Below are 26744 nucleotides of genomic sequence, written 5' to 3' on the forward strand. Positions count from 1 at the left end.
GGGTCTTTCTTCTGGCTATTTTATTTTGCTTTTATTTTGCTTCTGGCTATTTTATCTGGCTTCTTATTTTATTTATGTTATCTCTTTCTAGATTTCCTTTCTTAAAAGTCTGGTAAACCTAAACTCCTGATGGAGTGTCATTTAAAAAATTAGTTCTCAGTGCTACCAAGTTTGGAAACCACTGGACTAGAGCAAAATAGTTGAGTCTAGTAACATGAAAAGGAATGTTGTGATAGTCTCTGGAAATTTTCCACCTGTCATTTAACTCTCTTTGAATTTTTTGGTAGTCACAAAACTACATTTCAGTTTAATTTCACCTAATCTGCTCTAAAAAGGAAGACATGCAAATATTTTTATTCAAGTCTGCCAACGATGTAATCCAGAAACAGTCCCTTTTCAGTCCCATTAATGTCTTCAGATATACACCCAAACACAACTTTTGGCCATTTCATAGCATAAAATGCCAGCGATTTATTAATTGAGACCAATAAAACCCAATCCTTATGGTAATGAGAATATTGTTCTGCATTTCTTTGTAGCTGGAAATGGAGAAATCACAGTTACAAGCACTTGAGATGGAACACAAGAAGCTCTGCACTCGTCTCGAAGAAGAGCGTGGCAAGAACAAACACGTTGTGTTGATGCTGGTGAAAGAATGTAAACAGTTATCCAGCAGAATTGTGGAGGAGGCCCAGAAGTTGGAAGACGTCATGGCCAAGTTTGAGGAGGAAAAGAAGAAAGCCAGCGAACTGGAGGAATCTCTCGCCGTGGAGAGACGACACAGCACACAGATGGAAGCCCAAATGGAAAAACAGCTTTCTGAATTTGACACGGAAAGAGAGCAGCTTCATGCCAGGCTGAACCGGGAAGAAGCACACACCAGTGACCTCAAAGAAGAGAGGGAACGGATGAGAAAAATGATTGAGCAGCTGAAGAAGGAGAACGAGAGTAAGTCGCATGTCTCCCTCCCACGCAGGAGTAAAGAGAGAGGTTCTGTTTCTGTCTCTGTTGGAACAGAGGGACCAGCCTTCAGAACACTGGCTTGCCAGACAGATGTGGTGTTGATAGATGGTGGTCCTGAAACTGTTAGGAGGTTGCCTTTAACTGTACCTGTAAAGCCTTCAGCTGCCAATCCTTTGCTCTCTGGTCATACCAAGATGAATGTAGGTTCCAGTGCAGCATTTGTGAAGCCAGTCATGGACAGGCATTCGTCCTGTAGTGACCTGCTCCTCTCCCCTTCTACTCCCCTTCTGACTCAAGGTCAAAGCCGAATCGAGGAGAACGGACCAAGTACGTCACCAGACTTAACAAGCATGCCTTCCCCTTTCCCAAACAACACGGCCTCCAGCCCGGCGCCTTACTTGCAGGCGTCATCTATGCACTCGCCGTCCGCCAGCGCTACCGGACACCAAGGTCTGAATCCGCGTGTCCAGGCAGCCAGGTTTAGATTTCAAGGCAATGCAAACGATCAAGACCCCAACGGAAACACTACCCAAAGCCCTCCATCCAGAGACGTGTCGCCCACGAATCGAGACAACCTGGTTGCCAAGCAGCTAGCTCGGAATACCGTCACCCAGGTCCTCTCGAGATTTACCAGTCCTCAGGGCGCTGCTCCTGGACGGCCAGGAATGTCGCACTCGATAGACGCTGGCACCTACCCTCCCCCTGTTGGTAGAATGAGTTTAAAGGCTCCCAGCGTATCGCGGATTGACAGAGGAAATCCTCCACCCATCCCTCCTAAAAAGCCAGGCCTTTCGCAAACTCCTTCTCCACCGTACCCACAGCTTAAAGTAATTATGGATAGCGGTCGCTCCCCTAACGTAGGTGCCAAAACTGACAGCAAAACCCTAGTTTCACCTCCTTCGAGTTCATCTCAAGGAATCAGGGTAATTAATGAGGAAGTTATTTCTAAGTCCTCACCTCAGCTGCCACCAAAACCAACTATAGATATATCAGTGGCATCTGCAGGCTGTGCCATACCAGCCGTGGCCACGTCTCAGGTGGGTGCCTGGCCTTCCCAACCCCCTGGACTGAAACAACCTGCATGTTCAGAAAGTTCCTTTGTCATCCCCACAACCATTGCCTGTAGCTCCTCCATAAACCCTATTAGCGCTTCATCCTGTAGACCATGTGAGTCAGACAGCCTACTGGTAACAGCATCAGGTAACGGGATTGTTGATATACTCCTAAACTCTGTCCCTGTAAGAATTGTTTCTGTATCTACTTTGCCATGTGTTCTTATTTTCATAACTTTTTTTCTTCCCTAAAACCCTTTTTTTCTTCCCTTTTCTTTTCTTTTTTCTTTTTACAAAGTTGGAATTTCCATGTGCATTCTTTCTAAGTTTCAGGGGTATGGGAAATTCATTCTCTTTCATATATTTTGGATTTTCAAATCTCCATAAGCTATATTTTTTTCCTCTTCTTCAAGGAAGAATTTGTCGTGTTAGTATTTCCTTGCGACGTAGATACTCTAAAATTAGACTGAATCCTTGACAGTGGCATAGAGAGAGGGGGTGCAAAGCCCTAAGTTTTGCATGGAGTCTGGTCGCAGCATGCAAGCAGCCTCTCACCCTCCCCTTTGGAGCTGTTCCAGGCAATGGGAGCAAAACAAAGTCATTTGCCTAGAATGGCTCCAAGGGGGAGGGGCCACTTGCATGCTGCGATAAGGCTTCCCTGCAAAACTTAGTGCTTTACACCCCCTATAGCTACGCCACTGATCTTTGAGCAGAAACTACTGTATTTTATTTGGTTCTGTGATTCTTGTCTTTGAGGGCTGTCTCATAAAAGCAGGTAGAGCAGAGGGCTGGTGAAGACGCTGTATAAATTTATTTCCTTCCCAGTCTGCTCAAATCCCCCCACCTGCACTGCTTTATTCCCTGTATTTTTTTTAATCTCCTAAGCAGAAACAAACCATGCCACAGATTCACAGGCGAACACACATTTTGCTGTCTTAACTGTTAGACCTATTTCTGAGTATTTTTGGAGCACTGATTCAAAAAATGGCATCCGTTTTGCCCTATCACATCTTGTTTCGGAAATACGGCATAGCCTCGTTAGTGAACGGTTCAAGCCACTTGCTCGTGAAGAAGCCTACGCTGTGGCTTCCTCATGAGGGAGCTGCTTGAACCATTCACTAATGAGGCTATGCCATTTCTCTGAAACTAGATGTGATAGGGCAAAACCGATGCCATTTTGGGAACCAGCACCCCCAAGTTCATATAAAACCAGCATAAATTTTGAAAAGTTTTTTCTGACCCTCAATTTTGCAGGCCTGTGTTATGTGCTGTTGACAAAGGACTTCCTTTTCTAGTTTGTTCTAAACCTCTGGCCAGTCAATTTCATTGGATGAGGCTTGCCCAGGAAGGTGGTCTTTAAGGTGCTAACAAGTCTCTTTGTTATGATCAAGGAGAGTCTTTTATGCCATTCCAAACTTTTTGCAAGGCATTAGAAACCTTAGAATTAGAAAGCTGCTACAAACTGATTATGGGAACTAGGGCCTTGGCTTACCCTGCAAAGTGCATTTTTAATGCTCTGCGTGGGATGTCCTTAGGGGTTGTTTAGCCTCAAATCAACTGAACTTTTGGGAACATCCTAGGAGTGGCTGTCCAAAACTCCTCTTGTAAATCAAATAACTAGAGCTAATTTTAAAAAGGGCTAGCCCAGTTATAGCTTTTGTATGATAGGAGTTGCTTAGTTTTTCCCCCCATCGCTCACTGGTCTTATTCATATATACCACCATACAGCTGGCTGTTGTTGGCCTGGAAGCGAGTGCACCAAAACTAAGGAGAAGCCGTTCATATTTCAGCCACAGCCCCAGTGCCCTGAACCATTCCTGAAAGATTTGAGGAGCTCTGGTGTTTAATTTGCTGATTTACAGCAGGCGGGCTTACATTTTGAATCAAGTTTTATCCTTTGGCTCCTGCACTGATACAATCCCACACTGCCATCCTTACAATTGTGGCCATGAAAGCAGGTCTTTGTTGCTTTTCATCCGAATTCTATGATTGGGCTGTGGCACTGGAAAAATCTACGCTGTATAGCAAGCCTGGGCTGCTGCAGGAAACTGGAGTCCCCTGGCACCAGTAAGTCAGTGGTGGAAGCAGGCTGTGGGTGGGGAGGGGAAGGAAATGGGGGCAGGGAGGGGTGGATTCAGCAACAGTGACACACACACACACAGGATTTTATCCCCTCTGTTTTTAACCTCCCCAACCATTTCTCTCCTCAAACATATGCCACCAAAACAGGTGGCGTATGTCCAAGGAAACCCATAGGCAACCCCAAGGACTTTGCCCTTGGGTCACCAACCCCCCCACCACTGGATGCAGCACGCACCTTTATAGCATGGCTGCATCAGCACTAGTGACAGGGGATAGGATTGGAATCTCAGATTTGTAACCATGTTTGCCATCAGCCTGCACCATTAATAACAACCATCTTACCGGAGAATAGAGGAGCCCACTTTGTAGTCCCACAAACTGGATGTCTCCACAAGAACAATTTGCAGACTACACTAATGTCTAATCCGAATTAATTTTCTAGTGCCAATGCAGCTGTGCTAACTGGGCACATACTGAATCCGAGGGGGAGGGACACAGACACAGAGGCCTCCTCAAGGTAAGGGAATGTTTGTTCCCTCACCTTGGAGCTGCTTTACAGCTGTGTCAGCGCTCAAAAGTTGGATAGGATTGGGCTGTAAGACAGGGACCATTTGCCTGTCATTGGGAAAGCCTTTGCTATCCATGCTGATAGCTTTCTAATGCCCTTTTCTTTAGATCTGAGTGGATGGTACCGTGTACGCATGTGTACATACACATGTATGTATATATTTTTCTGTCCACACTTATTTATTTAAGGAACTTTTGTACCACGTTTTCTTGTAGAAACAAACCCAAGGTGGCTAATAAATCAACATGTTAAAAGAAAACTTAATGTTGAAAACATATAATCAGTAAGATAACAAATTTAAATGTAATTTAAGCAGTATCCTACGGGCCTACACTTGTACCACCAGCTCCGAGAGTCACAAACATGCCGTAAAGCATGTTTGCAGCACCCTTTGAGGAAGCGGTGCTGGCAGGGGAGGCCTGCCGGCCTACCCTGCCAGCACCGTGGAGAAAGGCCCAGCTGCCTCTGGTGACCGGGTAAGTGCCAGTGGCACTGGGGCATGAGGAGGGTGGCGGTAGGGCGAAGGGAGGCGTTTCAGGGTGGGGAGAGGGTGTAACGGGGGCAGGGACTGGCCCACGAGGAAGGAAGGACCTGCGGAGGCCTCCTCCACCAGATCCTATGTTCTGTGTCAGGCTCGGAAACCTGAGATGGGACTTCTCAATCCTGTGTCAGCAATTTAGCCTAATCCTAACTAACCAACTACTACTCAAGTAGCCCCATTCCTAACTACTATCCTAACTACTTGAGTATCCCTATTGTGGGGGCTGGGCCTTTACTTGGGGTAAGGGAACGAACGTGGTTCCCTCAGGGAGACCTCCATGGCCCACAGTGGCCATTTCGGCACCACTGTAGCCTGCAGCCCCAGAATAGGGCTACCCGAGATCTAGAAACATGCATATTTTGAGCATTAATTTGGGGTGCCACATTAATAAGCATACAAGGTTTTTAAAAAAAAACCCTCACAATTTCTGCTTATGAATCATGGGGAGCTTTTCTACTCTGCAAATAGAAATCTGAGGTTTGGGAAACAAACAGAAGATCTGGGCGTCACACTTCCTAAGTGGTTGGTCTCTTTTATGTTTAGAGAGACCAGGCCATCAGTGGTGTTCCTTCATATTCTCATAGACCATCCAAGACAACCATATAGTTCATGTGATACAACTGGACAGCAGAGGCATGTTTTCAGCAGCTGCTCCACAACTGTGTAACTTCCTCCCCTTGGCAATTCACCGATTCAAATTATATTTATGAATTTGTGGCTATTGAGATATTTTGGAAATACTGTAATTTATTTCTGTTTGGACTGATTTCTGAATGTGGGAGGCAGTCTGGTAGAGAATCTCAGCTTTCAATCTTTTCCCAAGTAGTTTTGCTCAGATATTAATGCCGTTTTAATGGCCTGTTTTGTATTTATTCTGCATATGGGACAGCCCAGTCCTAACCTGTGCTAAAACAGACAGGCTGGCTGGCATGCTCTGTATCCAGTGCAGGTTTGAAGGTGGAAGGAGCACAACTTGGAGTAAGGGGACGTACGACCCCTTACCCCACGCAATACCCCAGCTACCTCAATGGGCCAACTTGGATCTGCGCCAGCTAAATTGCTGGCACAGATCTGAGCAGCCCGGTGTAATGTCGGGCTGTTTGGGCGGGGGGGGAGGGTTAGGATCCGGCATAAGTGCCAGAGGCCAGGAAGCACCCCCTTTCCCTCACCTTCTGAGCAATTCCAAGTAGAGGAGACACCTCCACTTTGCTCTTGGAGCCCAGAATGGCTCTAAAGGCGAGGCAGCGGAGCTGCTTACACTTGACACGCCTGCAAAATTTAATGCTCTGAGCCCCCTCTGGGAATTCTACTGCATTTATGTAGTATGACAGTGGCTACTTAATACAACTGAGAATGTTTTTAAACCAAGAATGTACAGTCCTATCCAAGATGGCGGCAGACACTGCCTGTGAGCCAATGTGGGTGGCTGGGTGTGGGGTAATTAATGGCAAGGGACAATATTTGTTGCCTGGTCTCCTCAAAATACTTGTTACCTGAGAGTGAGAAAAAGCAGAACAGGTCACTTCTTTTCATTTTTGTAAGTAATCCACAGTCTGGCTATTGGACATTTATCAGACTTGGGTTATATTTATACAGGTCACTTCGAAGACAACTAAAAGTACACTTCATGGTACTTGCAATCTCAAGCAGGGATGTCAAACCCGTTGCATACACGGAGCCGAAGTTAGCATTTGTGGTGCCTGCTGAGGTCCTCCAAGTGTCATCATTAAGCAGAAAGTGACATTATAAAGTAGATGATAGCCAGAAATAAGCGCTTTGTCCTCAGACAGAAACTCATTAGCTGCAAATGATAGAAGAGAAAATGTGCAGATCTTGTTCATATTTTCAAGACATGAGAGAGCCTAATTATCAAGCTGGGAGAGTCCTATTATAATGGGGGGGGGGGTTGCAAATAAATAGTTTCCAGGGGCCTCATTCAGCTCCCGGGGCTTATGTTTGCCCCCTGATCTAGAGGAACAAAAATATAACTTTTAAAATATGTCTGTGTAGTTGAATTTCCCATTCCCTTGGGAGTCCTCTTTCTTTTCTTTTTCTTCTTGCAGTTGCCTTTTTTTATTCTCATTATATCACTTTTCAACCCAACTATGCTTTTATTTGGTTCATTCATGATATGATTTGTCTTTTGTATGTGGTTTGCTAATCAAGTGAATGGGGTAGAGGAGAGGTTGGTCATGGACTCTGAAATTGAAATCTCCACAAACTGAAGCTGATGCCAGCAGCTGTTTTCCCCCCTATCTTTCCATCCTTCATTCACTGCATGTCCAGCATGCTTTCCCAGATGCTTCATATTTGCTAACTTCTGCATATAAAAGCTGCAAAGCTTACTTGCATTTCCTAATTTTGTCATGCAGTTTCCGCAATGAATACAAATCTGTTGTTCTGTTTCCTTAGAAGTTCTTTTAAACACATGGGAATTTTCACAGTAAATCTATGACTATTACTACTTAGTTTGTGTTTTAAGAGGAAAGAGACAGTAATGTGTATTGCTTCCCTACTTGAGATTAAGCTGTTTCTGTCCAACGTTGCATATACGCAACAGGGATCAAATATGTACACCTGTGTGCTGGGCAGAAATGGGTTAATATACTTGAATCTCATCTACGCATTGCTCATATATGCAATGATATACACATGCGTATGATCACTGCATACAAGAGGGGCTGGAAAGCACTAAGTTTTGCAGCTTCCTGAATGCGCCGTGCAAGCGGCCCCTCCTCCCCTTCAGAGCCGTTCCAGGCACTGGGAGCAAAACAGAGACATTTGCCCGGAATGTCTCAGAAGGGGAGGTGGAAGGGCCTCTTGCACGGCACATTCAGGCACCTGCAAAACTTAGTGCTTTGAACCCCCTCTAACTCTACCACTGGCATACAATAATTCACATGTGGGCTTCCTGCTATTTCTTGTGTGGAAGTGCTTTTCATGTAGGAGTTCCTACCCAAGCAATCCACAAAGAGAAAATTATGCTCTGTTAGGAAGGTAACTACAATATTAAATTCTGTCCACATTTACCATGGTGCACAATAAACCCATGTTATCTTTTTATCTGATATCTTTGTTATTAAAAAAACAACAACACTTGAAACTGGTTTAAAGCAGAAATGGAATTTTCAAAAACTTTATTCTCAAAATGGCTTTGCATAGTTTGAAGCCAGTACAAAAGTCTATTCTTTCCTCACCTTTCATCACATCGGAACAACAAATACAAACGGCATCCCATCATATTATTTCTAAAAATCATAAATAAGTGCTCAATAAGGTACTTATTCTTGGACATCCATCCTCTCCCTCCTGCTACCCTGAAGAAAACATAGTGTACAAAAATGCAGAAAAACAAACAAAAAAAGTTGAGTTAGAACACTCCTTTGTTTAATTATGATTGATCATTCCCGTCACTGTCCTTAATTAGGTCCATGAAAAAGTGCTACAATAGATTGATTATCATAATTTGTTTTCATGCCATACATGATGTGGCTTGCTGGGCTTTGTGGAATTTGGGGTGGCAGTCCGTGAAATTCTGCGGTAATCTAAAGTCTTTAGCAACTTCGTCCAGTCAAAATCTGCTAACTGTAGTTAGCCTAATAACACAGTCGCACACATACAGGGTTCAAACAGGATTTTGTTTACCTTTTCGCTTCACCCACGCTTTCCATTTTGTCTAGTATATATCTTGAATTGTTTTGAACTGTTGCTTTTTGTATATAATAACCCTAAATTATCCTAATGGCTTGAAGTAATTTGTAGTAGCTCTTTTTGTTTTCTTTTTGAAAATTCAGAACGTTCTGTGATAACTGCGTGAACTTGATAAATGTAAAATTGGTTGATTATGTTCTCCAGTGGGATCTCCATTTCCGGATTAGTCCTTACAAGTGGGTAGCTCCTCCCTCTCAGGTAGGCAGGCCAGAGTCTTTTGGTCATCCTGAGGGGAGGGGCTGCCTGGACTTCCCCAGACTGGCCTAGCCTTTCGGCGAAGTTTACACTGTCCTAGTTTACACTGACAACATCGTGGCAAGGGCCTACGTAAACCGGCAAGGGGGCACCAGTTCAGCAGCGCTGCAGATGGAGGCGCGTAGACTGATGCTGTGGGTGGAAAAGAACCTCAGGTCCATCAGAGCCGAGCACATCACTGGACTGGAAAACACAGCAGTGGACTGGCTGAGTCTCCAGGACTTCGACCATTCAGAATGGAGGCTTCGCCCACAGGTCTTTGCATGGATCAACCATCAGTTCAGTCCGAGGACCTTAGACCTGTTTGCCAGCAGCCACAACCATCAGCTGCTGAGGTTCTTCTCCCGAGGACGCTGTCCAGAAACAGAGGGGATGGACGCACTCCACCAACGGTGGCCCCAAGGGGTAATATATGCCTTTCCCCCCACAAAGCTCCTTCAGAGGGTCCTCACAAAGGTCAGGCTAGAGCAGGCTGAGGTCCTCTTCATAGCCCCAAACTGACCCCGCTGGCCCTGGTACCCAGACCTGCGGGAGCTGGCAATTTCCCCATCCATTTCCCTCCCCCAGCGCCCGGACCTTCTGTCACAGGGCCCAATACACTCACAGACGGCCAAACTCTATCTAGCTGCCTGGAAATTGAGCAGAAAAGACTAGCCAAGTCAGGCTACTCCCCCGCTGTCCTGGCTACTCTCCTCCCCGACCAGAGAGGATCTACCAACCAGGTCTACAGTGCAACCTGGAGGGTCCTAACCAAATGGTCCCAATTCTGAAATCTTGACCCAGAGAGGATCAGGGTCAAGGACTTCCCAAGCTTCCTCCAGGCAGGCCTTGACAAGGACCTCAGCACAGCCACCCTCAAGAGACAGGTCTCAGCGATTGCCTCCATTCTGGGATCCCCCAAGGAAAGGGCTCTGGCAGCACACCCGCACGTCAGAAAATTATTCAAGGGTGTGAGTCTCCTTAACCCGCCCCCCCCCCCGTGACCAGGGCTCCCACTTGGGGCCTGAACTGGTGCTGAGGGCATTGACGAGGCCTCCCTTTGAACCTATGGCAATGTGCTCGCTAAAGCTGTTATCACAGAAGACCACCTTCTTGGTGGGCGTGACTTCCACGAGAAGGGTGTCAGAGCTGGCAGCCCTCTCCATAGCCAAGGAACTCTGCCAGATCCAGGAGGACAGGATTGTCTTCCACACCGACCCTTCCTTCCTACCCAAGGTGAACTCCCTGTTTCACCGCTTGAAGGAGGTGGTGCTACCCACCTTCTGCCCCAACCCTTCTCATCCCAGAGAGTGGGAATGGCATGCCCTCGACGTGCGTCGGGCGGTGAGCTTTTATCTCTCCAGGACCTCAGCCCACTGGCATTCAGAGGCCTTGTTCATCTCATTCCGACCTAGTGATCAAGGCAGGAAAGTGTCGTCGTCCTCCCACCATTTCCAGATGGGTTAGGGAGGCCATAGCCAAGGCCTACAGGGCATCCAGCAAAGACCCCCCTAATGGCATAGTGGCCCACTCCCTCAGGGGGGCTGCCACCTCAGCCGCATTCAGGGCTCACCCCTCCCTGGAGGCAGTAGGCAGGGCAGCTACCTGGAGCTCGCCTAACACATTTATCAAGCACTACAAGATTGACACCTTCGCCTCTGGGGACGCAGCTTTCGCAAGGCGCGTCCTCCAGAGTGTGGCTCTATAAGCTTATGGCAGCTCCCACCCTGAGGAGCACTGCTTGGGCACATCCCACTTGTAAGGACTAAGACGGACATGGAGATCCCACTGGAGAACAGGGAGATTTGTACTTACCGTGAATCCCCCTTCTCAGTGGTCTCCATGTCCGGATTAGACCGCCCGCCCTCGCAGATGTTAAAAAAAAAAGGGAGGAGAAACAGACATGCTGAACACCAGAATCGTAAAGTCAGGGGGATGCTGTACAGCGCAGAGTAGCAATAGACCTGAGATAGGGCCCCGAGCCACCTGGGCCCATTCTGCACTCATCCCCCGAGCCAATATGCAACGCAGCACGTGATGCCAGAGGACCACCACTACAGTGCCTCCGGATGGACACGAGACATCTGGCGTCAGGGGCGGGGCTCTTCAAACTTGGACAGTCTGGGGAGTCCAGGCAGCCCCTCCCCTCAGGATGACCAAAAGACTCTGGCCTGCCTACCTGAGAGGGAGGAGCTACCCACTTGTAAGGACTAATCCGGACATGGAGACCACTGAGAAGGGGGATTCACGGTAAGTACAAATCTCCCCGTTTTCAATCAAAACATACGAATTTTTAATTTAAGTTAAGGTCTCATTGCAGTTGTCCATAGTTGTCTACTAGGCAATAGTTCAGGGCTACCAGGATTCCCAAGATTCACTCTTTACTCCTACTGGATCCCTTACCAACACCATACCACAGGCTGACCTTGGGGTCTCCCTGGGCAGTAGGGAACAAAAGCATTCTCCATGCCTTTGCCTTGGATGTCCACCCGTCTTTTCTAGAAAGAGCCCCATCTTAGCTTGAAGCTGATAGAGGTAGGGACAGTAGCCAACTGGTATTGCAAATAGTGACAAAAAAAAAATTGACCTCCCAAGTAAGTAAATTCCAGGAAATAATGATGCCCTGTCTTTATTTGAAATGTCCAGTGTCTCACCTTTTTTCCTGTGTGGCACCCTTAGTGAGTGTTGTTGCTCGTAATCACTCCTTCAGTGTTTCTCTTTTGTTGGTTTTTGCCCCATTAGCAGGCTCTTGTCCAAAGGCATGCGAGGTCTTTGGTAGCTCAGCTGTCTAGAGCAGGGGTGTCAAACTCATTTCAAACCAAGGGCCAAATAGCATTCATGATGCCCCCGCTGAGGGCCTGAAACGATGTAATTAGGCAGGAAATGACGTCATTAAACAGTTCACTTTTTCTCTCCTAGGAACTCATTAGCTGCAAATGATAGAAGAGAAAATACGCAAATCTTGATCACATTTCAAGATATGGGAGAGCCCAATTTTCATGTGGGCTGCCCTTTCAGAAGAAACATCTCAGCACTGTGCAGCAGATGAGAGCCTGAGGGCCAGATAAAAAGCTTCCGGCCCCCGCATCTGGCCCCCGGGCCTTATGTTTGACACCGCTGGTCTAGAGCAGTGTGCACAGTGCTCAAACTATGCACAGTGAACTCACAGGGGTTCCTCAGGATGTCCTCAGCAGCCTCTTCTTCCCAACTTTGTTGGGCACCACCATCTTGCGTAATCCCAGATGGCGGCACCTAGGACAGATGGGAAGAAAAGACTGCCACGAAAGAAGGGCACCGTGATTACGTTAAGTTTGAGAACTACTAGTCTAGAGAGTGGCCTGCCTAATGGTGTAGCTGTAAGCCACAATGTTTTTGTTGGTTTCAGTTATTACATTTAAGACTATGTTTCTAAACAGTAAAAAAAAAGATCTCCTCTGTTTAGTAAGAGAAATTGTTGTCATCTTTAAATGCCACAAATGCGCTGTCTTTAATGAGATACTGGGATATTTATTTGTCAGTTCACTAATACCGTATTTCATTGAAAGCGTACCAGTTTTCTAAATTTTTCTCTTGATGGTTGGAAAATGGATAAATCCTAAATAGCCCTTGAAGTGAGAAAAGAAAACATTAGTAAAGTACTTTGAAAAGTGTCATAGAAATGTTAAATTGCTGCATAAATATGGCAGTGCACTGTGCCTTGCTTATTAAATTCAGAACCATTGCAGTTGGTATGAGTCACCTCTGAATATTCATTCTTCCATAAGGCGTGAAAATCTATTTGGGATTTCTCGTTTTCAGTCGTCAGTCAGTCCCCGGTTACCAGCCTCTCTCTTTTCAATCTTATTTTCTATTTCCTTTCTGCAGCCTTTTGATCCAGGAAGAGTTCACAAAGTCTTCTGCACTCTCTATAGCAAACTTCATGCCCTTAACAAACTCTCTTCTAGAGCTGCTAACACCTGATCCCTGGAATGCCTAACCAAGATAACTACTCTGGTTTCTAAAGTTCTGCTCTCTTAATGGCCTTTCTTACTAGAAGATGTGGAAGCTTTTGCCAGCAATGTTGAAGTAATGCATTAATCAGGGTTCAGAGCCTTCCTTACAATACCAAAACACCAACTGCAGTATTGCCAAGTTTAAACCATTCTGTGCCAGGTTTTGGCACATCTAAACAACTAGGCTTGAACTGCAAGTTCTCTGACCCCACGCCTGAGTTTTAAATGCACTTTCAACTAAAATGTATGTCATATTCTATGTAGACTGACGTAGTTTCTTTAAAGACAGCATTGATAAAACATTCAGTTTGCAGTTTTTAAAAAGGGACACCCCTTTTAAAGAGCGGTTTTTAAAAATTCGTGTAAAATTGTGTAAAATTTACCCCAATCCTATTGTTAATGTAACTAACTATAAAGCCAATGTAAATTGATGTTTTGAGCTAGCTTTTTATTTTTTTTTTAATACTAAAAGGGTCTAATTTAACAACAGCGAAAAGCTGGACAGTGGAAATAGCTTAGAATGTTTCCTGTTTGTTCACAATTTTCAGTTTCGTTTTAGTGAAGAGTGAATGCAACTTTTTCATTTTTCTGCATTAATTACTTAGGGGTATAGGATTAAAATAACATCAGAATTGTGCTAAATGTTTACAGGAGCTGAAATGACAAAAAAAAAGTCTGTTTCTTTTGTGCCAGGGCTTGCAACGTGTGCAGCGTTAACCTCTTTGTGTGTGTTCTCTCTAATTTGTGTTGCTTTGACTCACAGGCTGGTCTCCCTCCCTAACCCCTTTATTAATGAGTGGTGGTCCTGTCCCCCTGGGTGGCAGGCCCACTCTTCTTCACCAAGCTGCTGCCCAGGGAAATGTCACTTTATTGTCAATGCTGCTTAATGAAGAAGGTCTGGATGTTAATGACTTCTGTGAAGATGGCTATTCTGCCTTGTATTCTGCTGCTATGAATGGACATACAGGTATGAGCTTGTCACAGCTGTTACTTCCTTTGTACTTATGTATATAATGTATTCATTTGTAGTCAGTGCAACTGACCAGTGTAATATTTGCTGGTTTGCACTCAGTGGAGTCACTAGGGGTTTGTGTCACCCAGTGCAGGAGGCCAGTGCATCACCCCTATGATGAAACTCCTCCCATGCTGTGGGCAGGGCCACACTCCAGGTGTGGTGATGTACCATTGCCCCACCCCTGCTGGTTTTTTGGCTATACCTTTTGATAGGATAGAGATATTTCAATGCAGTTTGTTTCAGTGCATTCTGCATAAAATTACACATTGATTGTATAACATGATGGCATTATTCAAAAATTCTGGCCAGTAGTGGTGTCACCCCCCCTCCCCGCTTGCATCATCTGGTGCGGCCCTCACCTCCGCAACCTCCTAATGACGCCACTGCATGCATGTGACTTTGGGGTCCTGCACTTGTTCCGGATTGTGCAGGCTACTGCTAGAGAAAGCGGTCCAGTGTCGCTGATTGATTTGATACATAAGTAGTACTGAGAAATTTCAAAGCAACGTAAGCAAATGAAGGCTTGTTTATTCAAAATAATTTTGATCATGCATTATGCATGTATAGCACTTGCTTACTTATGCAGAGCACATTGAAGAGAAAGCAAAATCCTCCATCTAAAGAGAACATAATTTGATCTGAAACTAAAGCTGGTATAAATTTACCTGAAATGAAATAACTATTGTTGTTGTTTTTTTCTGTACAAAAACTAACCAAGGTTATATCCCCAGCTAATTATGCTAGAAGCACTTTTCGAGTGGTGTTCCTCTTATATTTAGCATAGGGGGAGTAAGTGTCCCTTTTCGCCCCAGCACAGTGCCTTTTCTAGTGCCTGTTGGCTGGTGTTCTTCTGCATCATTTTAGATTGTGAACCCTTTTAGAACAGGGAGCCATTTAATTATTGATTTTGTCTATAAACCGCTTTGTGAGCTTTTTTGTTGAAAAGCAGCATCTAAATTCTGTTTAATAATCATATTAGTAGGTGAGTATACCATAAGTTAGGAAAGGTCAGTGAACTGTCATGACAGCAAGTTGAACTTGTTCTCGAAATAATGAAGGGAATCAGGAACAAAATATATATCTTACCAGGGATGTACCCAAGTCACTAAGCTCGAGTTGTGGGTCAAGTCGCGAGTCACTGAACCCTTAACTCACGAGTCGTAGTGTGTGCCTTTTGCAACTTGACTTGAAAAAATTCAGCTGTCTCAGAGGAAGGCACTTCTAGTTTCGTCTGGGATGTCCTCTGAGGCCCTCCAGCAGTGGATTTAATTATAAGCAGAATTCAGTATTGGTAGGGGGTGTGTCTTCAAACAAATCCCCTGTGGATATTGAGGGCCCACACTACTAGTATTTTTATGAGCAGAATAAACTCCCCTTTATTTTATTTATTTTTCACATTTTTATACTACCTTTCTTCTAAGGAGCTCAGGGTGGTGTGCACAGTGCCTTTCTTCCTTTTGTCCTCACAAAACCTCTGTGAGCTAGGTGAGGCGGAGAGATAGCAACTGGTCCAAGGTCACCCAGGAAGCGCAGGGATTAGAACATGGATCTTCCAGGTCTGAGTCCAACTCCCAAACCACTACACCATCCTGGCTTTAGAAAACTGCTTTACAAAATTAGACTTTTGGACCATCCAGCTCAGAATTGTCTGCACTGACAGGTGGCTCTCTGGGGTTTCGGAGAGGCAAGAGTCTTTCCCAGTTCTAGGTACTAGGGAAGTACCAGGGATTGGGATCTTCTGCAGGCAAAGAAGAACATTCCCTCTCGAAAAGTATAGCACCCTTTGCCTTTTAACTCTAGCAACAGGACTAGAATGGGCCACCACCCAGTCCCTAAACAAATTACTCTGAATACCTAGGGCAACCAGAATGCCACTGTATAGTCTGATTCTGTTGTACTAAGAGTAGCTCTTTTTATGCGGCATGAACATTTCAGGACAACCTAAGGAGGGCAACATTAGGGTGCTCTAGTCCTACTTTTCTCCCTCCCCAATCTCTTGTAAACAATTCCTGTAATTGCACTAAGGCTAGGGCAGTGTTTCTCAAACTGTGGATCAGGACCCACTAGGTGGGTCGCGAGCCAATTTCAGGTGGGTTCCCATTCATTTCAATATTTTATTTTTAATATGTTAGACTTGATGCTACCATGCTATGTGACTGCATTTGGAGAACTGTTACAGACCTGTACATTGAATAGGCTATTCTGTATCTGCTTTTAACAAGGATGGTAAATGGGACTTACTCCTGGGTAAGTGTGGGCAGGATTGCAGCCTAGGATGGCTAAAAATTTCCTGCTTGATGATGTCACTTCCGGTCACGGCATCACTTCCGGTGGGTCATAACAGATTTTCATTCTAAAGAAGTGTGTCCCAGCGCTAAAAGTGTGAGAACCACTGGGCTGGGGGTAAAAGTGGCAGGTGGGTGAGGCAGAAAAACTACTGTGGACTTCCCCCCCCCCATCAAAATGGGAGTGTTAAAGGCAGGAGCCAAACTCCAGTTCAGGGTGAACCATAGATGCTCACTCGGAATCCTGAGGGCGCTGATCAACTTTGAGCAGACCTGCACCCAGGAACATTATTGGGGGGCAAGGTTGGTGAAGGGGTGGGACTTAGTCACAGAGGGAAATGGTCACAAAACCTCCAGCATTTGTGTGAATGTGTCCCTCTGGATAACTTGAGTTAGCAGTAAGCATGTCCAATTAAAAGTCTTTAAAATAATCTGTCAAATGGGTGGAATTGGTTAACTTGCATTTTATTTGAATAATATTTCTTTTTTATACTTTTGTAATATAGTTAAGGTAATCTGGCATCACAAAATGCTACTGACCTCTTGGAAGTTATTTGGTTTCTGAGAAATGTTGTCGGTTTTTCAGTCCTTATTTTTTTTCTCTCAATCTTCCTTTGTTTTCCAACTCATAGATTGTGTAAGATTGCTGCTGACTTCAGAAGCACAAGTTGATCCTGTTGATAAAAATAGCTTTACACCCTTATGTTCAGCAGTTGCTCAGGGACATTGCGAGTAAGTTATGTGCCATTTTTTTTCCCGTTTGAAGTACATGTTCTCTTTGAGTTCTACCCTTTGGGTTGTAAAAGCTGTGAGGGTGAGCTTATGCAAGAGCCATTCCGCTGCTGGAGAGCCACAGAAGAAGGCACTTCTGGTTGCGACTGGGAGGTCCTCTGAGGCCGTGGACGAAATTATGGAATTCTTATGGGCAGCATAAAACTATTTATTTATTTAATTTTCACATTTTTATACCACTTGGTATCCACGGGGGATCTGAATCAGACTCTCTGTGGATACCAGATTCCATGGATAGTAAAATCCTGGCAAACCACAGAAGTGCCTTCCAGTCATATCTGGGAGGCCTTCTGAGGTGCGGGGAGGTCATGCACAATCTCCCCATGCCTCAGAATGCCTCCTGGATGTGACTGGAAGGCACTTTCCATCACGTCCGAGATGTCTCTGATGTTCTCCAGCCGTGGGCTCATTGTCCGCATATATTTAAATTCATGGGTGCTGAATCCACGGATAAAGAGGGCCCGCTGTATTTCAATATTGTGGGATTAAAAACACACACATACACAAATTCTATTTCATTTAAGAAATTGAGTTGACCTGTTTCCAATTTTAATTCCCTTTGTTTCTTTGGTTGTAGTACAGAGAGGTTACACATTAAAAAGTGTTTTCGTACAAGTGCACAGGGTTCTATGGTAGACAGCACACTATTATACATTTCAAGCTCTCTGCCTTTGGTATTTTTAAAGGCAAAATGGGTTTTTGTGTCTCATTTTCATCAAATGCAACTCTAAAGTGAGCTTTTGAACTGATTTATGGTCCAGTTTTTACTCGGAGCTTTTATCAGACATTTCTCTGAGCACACAAATTAAGATTAGATGAAAAGCATGTGCCGTAATTGGCAACTGATGGAGAAATTGCCTTCCTGGATATCTTGCCTTTGATCCTTTAGAAGTGGTCTGGCTGCATCAAGCCCCTACAGTTAGGGTATAGTACGTCAGAGAACTAGGATGTTTCATTTGGCCTGGGGAAACTGCATAAAAGCAGAGATTACTTTTAAGTAAGGCTGGGATAGTGACTGATCTGAAGCTTTAAGAAGTTGAGTGGTTTCTCACAAGAATCCGAGTACTATATTTCATCACGGTAGAGTTATTTCATTTTTTTTCCATTAATTTTTTTTTGTAAGTTAAGGAAGTTGAACATTATCTGTATGGAAAGATTTCAAATTCATCAGTTCCTCACTTTGCAACAAAAGTGTGAGAACGTACTTAATTAACCCCTGAAATAAGAGAGGGGCATGTTGCAGGCTTTCCCATTGTGCTATTGTGTACTTGTTGCAGTATGTGTCTGCCTAAGAGTGTTTACAGTGAAAATAAGAAAATGGGTAAATGTTTTTACAGCTTGGGTTGATAAGGTTTGGTGAATTACACCCATACCCTAACTGGGCTGCCTGCAGCGTGATGCAGCTGTGCCGAAATGGCTCCTGCCGTATCCCGCGTGGGCAGAGAAGTAGCTGGAGGTCTCCTCAACATACGGGAACATTAGTTACCTTATCCCATGTCAAGCCCTGGCAGTCTTTATGGGTCTACAGAGCTGCCCAAGCTTCACCTTCCCTGCCCCCCAGCCCTAAACCTCCCTTCTCCCCGCCCTCTCTGCCCTAAAACATCCCCTCCCCACCCTGTCCCACCCTCCTCTGCCTCCTGCCACCTGATGCTGGTCATGGCCAGATTGGCTGCTCCAATGCTGCAGAGGCCTTCCAATGCAGGCCACTCCACCAGAGGCACTGCAGCTGTGTGTGCACCTTTCTTGCTGGTGTGAGCCTTTCCTGCTAGCAGCTCGTGATTGGGCTGCCTGTGTTTTTGAAAATTACAGTAATTTGATGTGCTGGTTCACCACATATCAAACCGCAATCCAGACATGCAGTTTAAGCATAGCCATATTTACTTGAGATGCATTCCATTGTTTTCAATAACGTTTACCTTGAAGAAAGTATGCTTTCTTGTAGACTTACACCAATTAAGGATTTTTAACTAAATTCTGGGTGGGTTGGTATATTTACTTGAAGCAAATGCCCAAGGTGGCTTCCAAAGCGTTAATAACATGCAATATGATAATAAAATAATAAAATGTTGAGGCCAGTGTTGGACTCCATCGGAGTTGGTGGTATAGACTCCCCCTTCCCTGGGTACCTCTTCTTCTTTCCTCTTCTCAGGAAAGTGTGTGTGTTTTTAATATGTTTTTATCTGTTTGTTAAATTATGTTTTAATCTGTTTTAATATGTTGTAAGCCGCCCTGGGTCCCTTTAGGGAGAAGGGCGGGATAGAAATAAAGTTTATTATTATTATTATTATTATTATTATTATTATTATTATTATTATCATTATTATCATTATTATCATTATTATTATTATTCTCAGGGCATGCAGATGTCAAACTGACCCTGGGAAGGTGAGGGGAGGGTGCCATTTTGTTTAATCCAATTTCCTGTTTCAATTATCAATTAAAAATGACTACTCTTCCTTTCTCCCTTTGGGGGACTCAATTACAATGTCATTTTTAAAAGAAACATTGCTAAGACAAGAATAGAATAGGATGAAGCCCCATTTAAAACGAGGTCAAACAGAGGAACAGAAGGTCAAGCAAACCCAGAGAAAAACCTATACTAACTTTCAGATCTTCAGCATCCAGCAGCGAAGGCTGGCAAGATAATCAGAAAGAGAGTTCCAATCTGTGTATTATCAGTGGTGTTGCCAGGGCAGTGGAGGAGGTGCCGGCCGCATCACGTGACGCGCATGGGCCAAATTTTTAAAATCTTGGTATTTTTAAATACTACCATCACATTATATATAATTCGATGCATATTTTAACACAGACTGCAATGGAATAAATGCATAAATGCGTTGAAATGCAGATCTTAGTCTGGTGCCCAGAAGTCCTTCCCTTCTGCCCTACTGCTGTTGATTCTTGCGGCAGCACTGCCTCTTGCCTCTACTACTGCGCTGTGGTAAATGGCTGCTTTATCCTGGATAGGATTAAGTTGTTAATTTTCCCAGCTAGCTACAGAAGAGAGGTTGGTTGTTTTCAATATTCCTATGCTGGTTTTGGATGAATATGAATCACTAATCCAAAGGCTTTTAAGCCAGTGCTTTTGCTGAATGCAATTAACATCAACATAAATTGGAAGAAGGTGTAGCTGACTGGCATTTTTGAATGTCAGGTCTTTCCGGGTCAGGGGTTCTAACATGTTGTTGCCCAATGTCTTCATTCCCTAGATGTGCAGAATTATTAATCATGTATCACGCTGACGTTAATCATGCTGCTGAAAGGGGAGAGACACCTCTCTACTTGGCCTGTGGAAACGGAAATAATGAATGTGTCAAACTCTTGCTGGAAGCTGGAGCGGACCGAAGCGCAAAAACCTGCGTAAGTTTTCAAAAGCCCATTTCTCAAAGTCACCATTTCAGGAAAGAAAAAAAAAAGAAGTGACTTGCTTCTGTGGTGTCAGTTGTGAATAATCTTTACTGTTTCAATGCATGAAATTCATTGGATTTAATTAAAGACTTTTGTATGGCTACATACCACTGTAAAATGCCTTTGTCTTCATTAAATTATGTATTTCCCCTTAAGATTTCTAAAATCATGATCTTTCCTCTCATCGTGCCTTACAGACTTAGAAGTTTGAAGTTTGCCTTATTCACAGCCTATTCCTGTAACCTAGAGGTTCTCAAACTGGGGCGTTGCAATGTCCCAGCCAGAGAGAACCTGGCCACTTTCCCCTTAAGGGGTGGGGAGGAGGGAAGGCAGTGACAAGATTACGAGGATTGCGTCGCTGTGAAGGGGCTCAGGGGCTTGGCTTACCAGAGCCTCCTGCAGCCTCCGCAGGACTCCCCACAGCACATTGACATTGAATATATCCAGTGCTTTTTTTGTAAAAAAAAAAAAAAAAAAAGGTGCAGGAACTCACAACTTGTTAATCTTTTATTTATTTATTTATTTTTAAACTGAACTTTGAGGAGTTTTGCAGCCTCAACTGGCTCCCTTTTTGGCAACTGGCAACCAACCTTTATATTTTGCAGCCATGGAGCACCTCCCCTCCTAAAAAAAAAATAAAAAAAATTTCCTCCTCATAGGGATTTGAACCCCTAACCTCTGGCTCCACAGACCAGCACTTTAACAATTGAGCCATAGGAACTCTTAGATTCAAAGTGTTTGGAACTAATACTTGAGGCACTGATGGCCACCAGCTGGGCTCAAGACCTTATATATTAGTTCTGAGCACTTTGACTACAGGCTTTCGTATAGCCCAATGGAGAGAGTGCTGGGCTGTGGAGCACGAGGTCAGAGGTTCGAATCCCTCCCTCAGTGAAAGGGAAAAAAAGGTGCCAGAACGCCGTTCTGGTGCATTCTATTACAAAAAAAGCCCTGAATATATCAATCGCAACCCACTTCCAGTTTGTGATTGCAAAACCAGAAGTGGGTCACGATCAATATTTTCAGACAGCACGCTTTGGGGAGCCCTTCAGAGGCTGGCATAGGGCCCCCCACACCCCTGTAGGCTGCAGGAGGCTCTGGTAAATCCAGCCAAGCCCCTGAGCCCCTTCACAGTGACACGATCTTGGCTATCACGTCTCTGCCTGCCCTCCTCCTCTGCAAGGACTTACTGCAGAGCTCAAACTCCCTTGGAGTTTGAGAACCGCTGCTGTAACCTGTTGTTTTTCATGATGGCAACTTAGGCCTTTTTTTTTTTTTTGTCTCCAACACAAAGCTTTGAACATCTTGCTTAATAGAAAGGTAATTTCGTTCTTTTTGGATAACTATAGAAACTAACGAGGGATCGCCTATAGAGAAATAAAAGAGAGAAAAAAAACAAGCATGGGAATTCTTCCGAAAAAAGAAAAGCGTGAGAATTCTTCATGGTCAGAAAACTGCAGCTAGAAGAGGTGGATATGTTATTGGTATGAAAATGAAGCTAAAGTAAATGAAGAATACAGGTGTCATCCCACTGTGACCACAGGGGTCCCGTTCCAGGGCCCCCCCCCATGGATACAGAAACCACAGATATGGGGGAGCCTTATTTAAATAGCAGCCCCATACCCAGTACTTTCGTTTTCCGTTAGAAGTTATTGAAAGCATGGCCAAACTGTTGTAAAAATAAGGAGTTGAATTTTAACATAATTATCAGTATCACCCTTCTACTTCCTACATATTTAGATTTCAAGATTGACTTCCTAACAGATGTGCTTTGGGAAAATAATTGACTGATTGGCCTGGGTAGGGGCTGGAGAGGGATGTAGCATTAGACAGCTGAGCTGTGTGAAAGTATGTTGCTTTTTCCCTTTTTCCCCTCTTCTCTAAATAAGGAATATTTCAGAATAAGGTACATGTTTACAGTTTGTTTGTCATGTAAGTGGAAGGAAAAATCCAACTGTGTACAGTCAGCTCAAATGTAATTATAACCTTGGGGGGAAAAAAACTGTAATAAAGAAAAGAGATGAGTTCAGACATTGGCTGTTTAAAATAGAGATGTGAAAGGAAAATTAAGGATTGCAAATGCTTTTTTTTTGCAGTGCAGCTGTGTTTGCTTTGTTATGCTAATGTTGAGAAGACCTAAACACCATATAGAGCCAAAGAGAACTTATACAAAGCGGTACAGAATTGCCAGTAAAGAGATCAGACAAAGATCCAGTAATGGTTCTATCAGCTTTCTATACTAGGCTGTTTTTAGGGTTTAGATTTATACTGCTAAAAGCAAGCTTTGCAAAGGATTGGTTTCATTCATTTTGGCCCCCATTTTGTGGGCCCTCTCCCTTTAGAAACAGGAACCAGCAGAAGCCATTCAGAAGGAGGTCTGTAGTACTTTGTGATCCACACTGTCATTGTGTACCAGTACTTTCAGTTACCCAATTATCCGTAGAGGCACCAGATGGGCTGTCTTTGCCCAAAACATTTTATTGCCAGGCTCTATTGAGTGCTTCAGAGAGTTAGCAGCCAGCAGGTTTTTACAGAACCCATAAATTTTGTAGCTGTCCATTCATCTCTTTGTGATGATGTTGAGCTTTTTTTATCTTCTTCATCCCCATAGGATGGCTGGACACCATTTCATGCTGCTGTGGATGCTGGCAACGTGGACTGCTTAAGATGCCTCATGTACTACGGAAAGCCGGAAGGTGAAAATGTTGTGAATGGAGAAGATGCTAATCCGTGCATCTTTGATTTGGAGTGTGGAGAAGGCAGCTTGAATCGTAAAGCAACGCCCGTCGTTTCTGCAGATCTCATTAACCACGCTGACAAAGACGGCTGGACGGCAGCCCATATAGCCGCATCCAAGGGCTTTAAGGTCAGTCTGTCTTTAGTATAACTTGGTGTCAAGAATACATTCCACTGGCTGAGTCTGCCTGATATTGTTAAGACTTTGCAGTTTACAAATTCATCACAGGGCTTGTTGGATTGGAGAACAAGACAGCTAATGGGGATATGGTACTGGTTTATAAAATCCAGGAAGTATCAAAAATTAAAGCATATTATCAAAACAGGAGAACTTAGGGATCATTCTGTGAAAACAGTTGTGGGCTTTCAAGCAGAAACAAAGTGCTATTACACACAGTGCATGATTATTAATGTACAAACATCCCCATGGATGTGGTGATGGGCTACTAGCTCTAGCACAATCCATTCATTAGCATTGTGGCACAGTTAACATATATAACTACTCTCCTGTTTTTGGCTCCATACACTGAACCAGTTATCACAGAAGTTCTGTATCATGTGGGTACTCCCATGCCAGCACCCCTCTCCCTATCAAGTGTGATGGTTGTGGTGAGATACCTGTGTAGTGCGCAACATCCAGCTATTACCCATGCAATGAGGAAGCCAACGGCAGTGTTACTGCTTTGTAGTGGCAGTGATGACACAAAGGTGACATACGAATTGGGCTGCAGTTGCATTTTAAAACTGGATTGCGTACATTTATGTGCCTTTCAATAGCTGTTGGCCAGTAACAGTAAAAATGGAACCTCCATTCCAGTGGCGTAGCTAGAGGGGGTGCAAAGCGCTAAGTTTTGCAGGTGCCTGAATGTGCCATGCAAGCGACCCCTCCCCTTCGGAGCCATTCCGGGCGGTGGGAGCAAAACGGAGGCGTATGTAACTATGCCAGTGGAGCACACTCGGAAGTAAAAAATGTTTTCACTTCAGGGAGTTAAAAAAATATCTCTGTAGGCTTTCTGGTTGCCTATGAATCAGCCTCCTCAAAACTACACCAGCTATTTTGCTGGCATATGCCCAAAGACAGGAAGGGGCAGGTCTGTGAAAGGGGGGTAGGATCTGTTATGCACCACTGCCTCAGAGAGCCTCCACCTCCAGCCCTTGAACCAACCCCCAGCTCAGCCCATTCCCTGCCCCAAACTGGCCATGGTCCGCCTCCCCCTCCACCACTTTGTTACCTGTTCTGATGCAGCCTAGGTAGGCCGGCTGTTTCTGCTGACAGCTCCTTCCCACTCAGCAGTAGTGTGCCATTTATGGTGGTGCCACACCATTTACAGTAGTGGAATGCAAGTTCTGCCATCATAAGCAGCAGATAGGATTGGGCCATAAGCCATCCCCCCAAGGGGAAAACCAAGGAGCCTGCTCTATGAAGTGAAAATGTAGTAAATCTTCTTTCAAATCTGAGTTCATGCATTCTTCTTATATAACCATGCCATTAAAATACCGCACTGTGTGACTGATGTCTGAATAGGTTGCAGTGCTTTTCTTGTTTCTCCTCTGGGTATACATTATGGGAGTTTGGTTCAGATAGTGGCTTTCAGTTCCGTGGATTGGAATTTTAAATTGTGGCCATTTGTATATTAATACAAAAGCAAAGCATCACCTGAGGTGTTCTGCAGACGGAATTGTGCCTGGCAGGAAATCAGTTCTCTAAATGGATTGTTTTTTAAGTGTTTGAATGTACATATTTTAAGGATTGAAATGAGGACTCTAAAGCTGAATCAGGCCTGACTGCCTTGGGCAGTAAGTAGTTCAGTCAAGTTAATCTCAGCTCAAGTTAATTCCTCAGAACTTTCAAGTGATGCAAGTAACTGTATTATCTTTTCAGAGCTGCCTAGAAGTCCTGTGTGGCCATGGGGGACTTGAGGCGGAAAGGAAAGATAAATGCAATCGAACACTGCACGATGTTGCCACTGATGACTGCAAGCAACTTCTAGAGAACCTGAGTGAGTATCAGGCTTGACATGAGTATTTGAACATTTCTAGAAAGGTCACAAATTTAGTGGAACGTTAAGGTTTTTCTCAGACACTACTGCTGCAAGCAGTATACTGTTGGGAAGTTGTATGTCACTAATTTGCAGGTACACTGGGTGTTCTCTCTCTCTCTCACACACACACACACGCACGCACGCACGCGCACACACACACGCACAGAGCTTTTGGAAACAGGAGCTAAAATGTCTCATTACATGTTTAGTGCTCACTGTGCAGCCCTTTTGATTGAGCTCACAGTTATTTGAATGAAGTCAGCTTTTCTTAAGGCCTTGCAATGTAACCCTTGTTGCTGTGTTAGCTGGTGTCCCTGTAACCCTATGTAGTAGTAGTAACTTTATTGTCATTGTGCTATAGCACAACGAAATTTATGCACCTTTGAGATACAAGCATAAATATATAACCCTATGTAGTAGTAGTAGTAGTAGTAGTAGTAGTAGTAGTAGTAGTAGTACAAGTAACTTTATTAGTACGAGTAACGAGTAACTCGTAGTAGTAGTAACTTTATTGTCATTGTGCTATAGCACAACAAAATGTATGCACCTTTGAGATACAAGCATGAATATATACTACAGTTCCAACAATCACACTCTACACACTCACCCACACATTCTATACAACATGCATCATAATATAAAAACAGTATAACAGACCATAATGCTCAGGAGCATGGTAACAACTATATCGCCTTATTCAACGTAATTATGGCTGTGGGATAAAAACTGTTTAGGAATCATGTGGTGCTGCTCTAATAGTTCTGTATCATCTACCCGAAGGCAACAGTCCAAAGAACTTATGAGCCGGATGGAAGGGGTCTCTCAGAATACTATGTGACTTCTGCAGACAGCGAGATGTATAGATGTCCTCCAAAGCTGGTAGATGAAGGTTGACGATATGCTGTGCGATCTTAATAATTCTCTGCAGAGCTTTTTTGTCCCCTGCAGAGCAATTTCTGTACCACACCAAGATATCATAGGGTTAGGACACTCTCAATGGTGCAACGATAGTAAGACACAAGCAGCTGCTGTGACAGATTCAACCTCCCAAGCTTCCTCAGAAAATATAACCGCTTTTGTGCCTTTTTTATCAACATGCTGGTGTTAATAGTCCATGAGAGGTCCTCTGTGGTGTAAATACCTAGGAATTTGAAACTAGCAACCCTCTCCACCTCCTCACCATTTATGTATAATTATGTGTGTACATCCCTCTTTTTCCGGAAGTCAATTATAAGTTCTTTAGTTTGTACCACCTGGTACCATAGTACCACCTGGCATTATGATTGTTCTCTGTTATATAGTTCTTTTGACCTTCAATTCCAT

The 26744-nt window shown here is 44.2% G+C and overlaps 1 protein-coding gene across 1 annotated transcript in view; it reads left to right on the forward strand.

Moving 5' to 3' along the window:
* CTTNBP2 (cortactin binding protein 2) overlaps window positions 1–26744 on the forward strand; it is a 129142-nt gene that overhangs the window by 58067 nt on the left and 44331 nt on the right. Inside the window, exons 4-9 of the mRNA XM_066634120.1 lie at window positions 540–2163; window positions 13907–14110; window positions 17076–17175; window positions 20445–20595; window positions 23255–23509; window positions 25262–25379. Coding sequence (XP_066490217.1) covers window positions 540–2163; window positions 13907–14110; window positions 17076–17175; window positions 20445–20595; window positions 23255–23509; window positions 25262–25379 — 2452 coding nt within the window. The remainder of the gene's footprint in view (window positions 1–539; window positions 2164–13906; window positions 14111–17075; window positions 17176–20444; window positions 20596–23254; window positions 23510–25261; window positions 25380–26744) is intronic.

The sequence above is a fragment of the Tiliqua scincoides genome, chromosome 7, assembly GCF_035046505.1.
Source record: "Tiliqua scincoides isolate rTilSci1 chromosome 7, rTilSci1.hap2, whole genome shotgun sequence".
NCBI lineage: Eukaryota > Metazoa > Chordata > Lepidosauria > Squamata > Scincidae > Tiliqua > Tiliqua scincoides.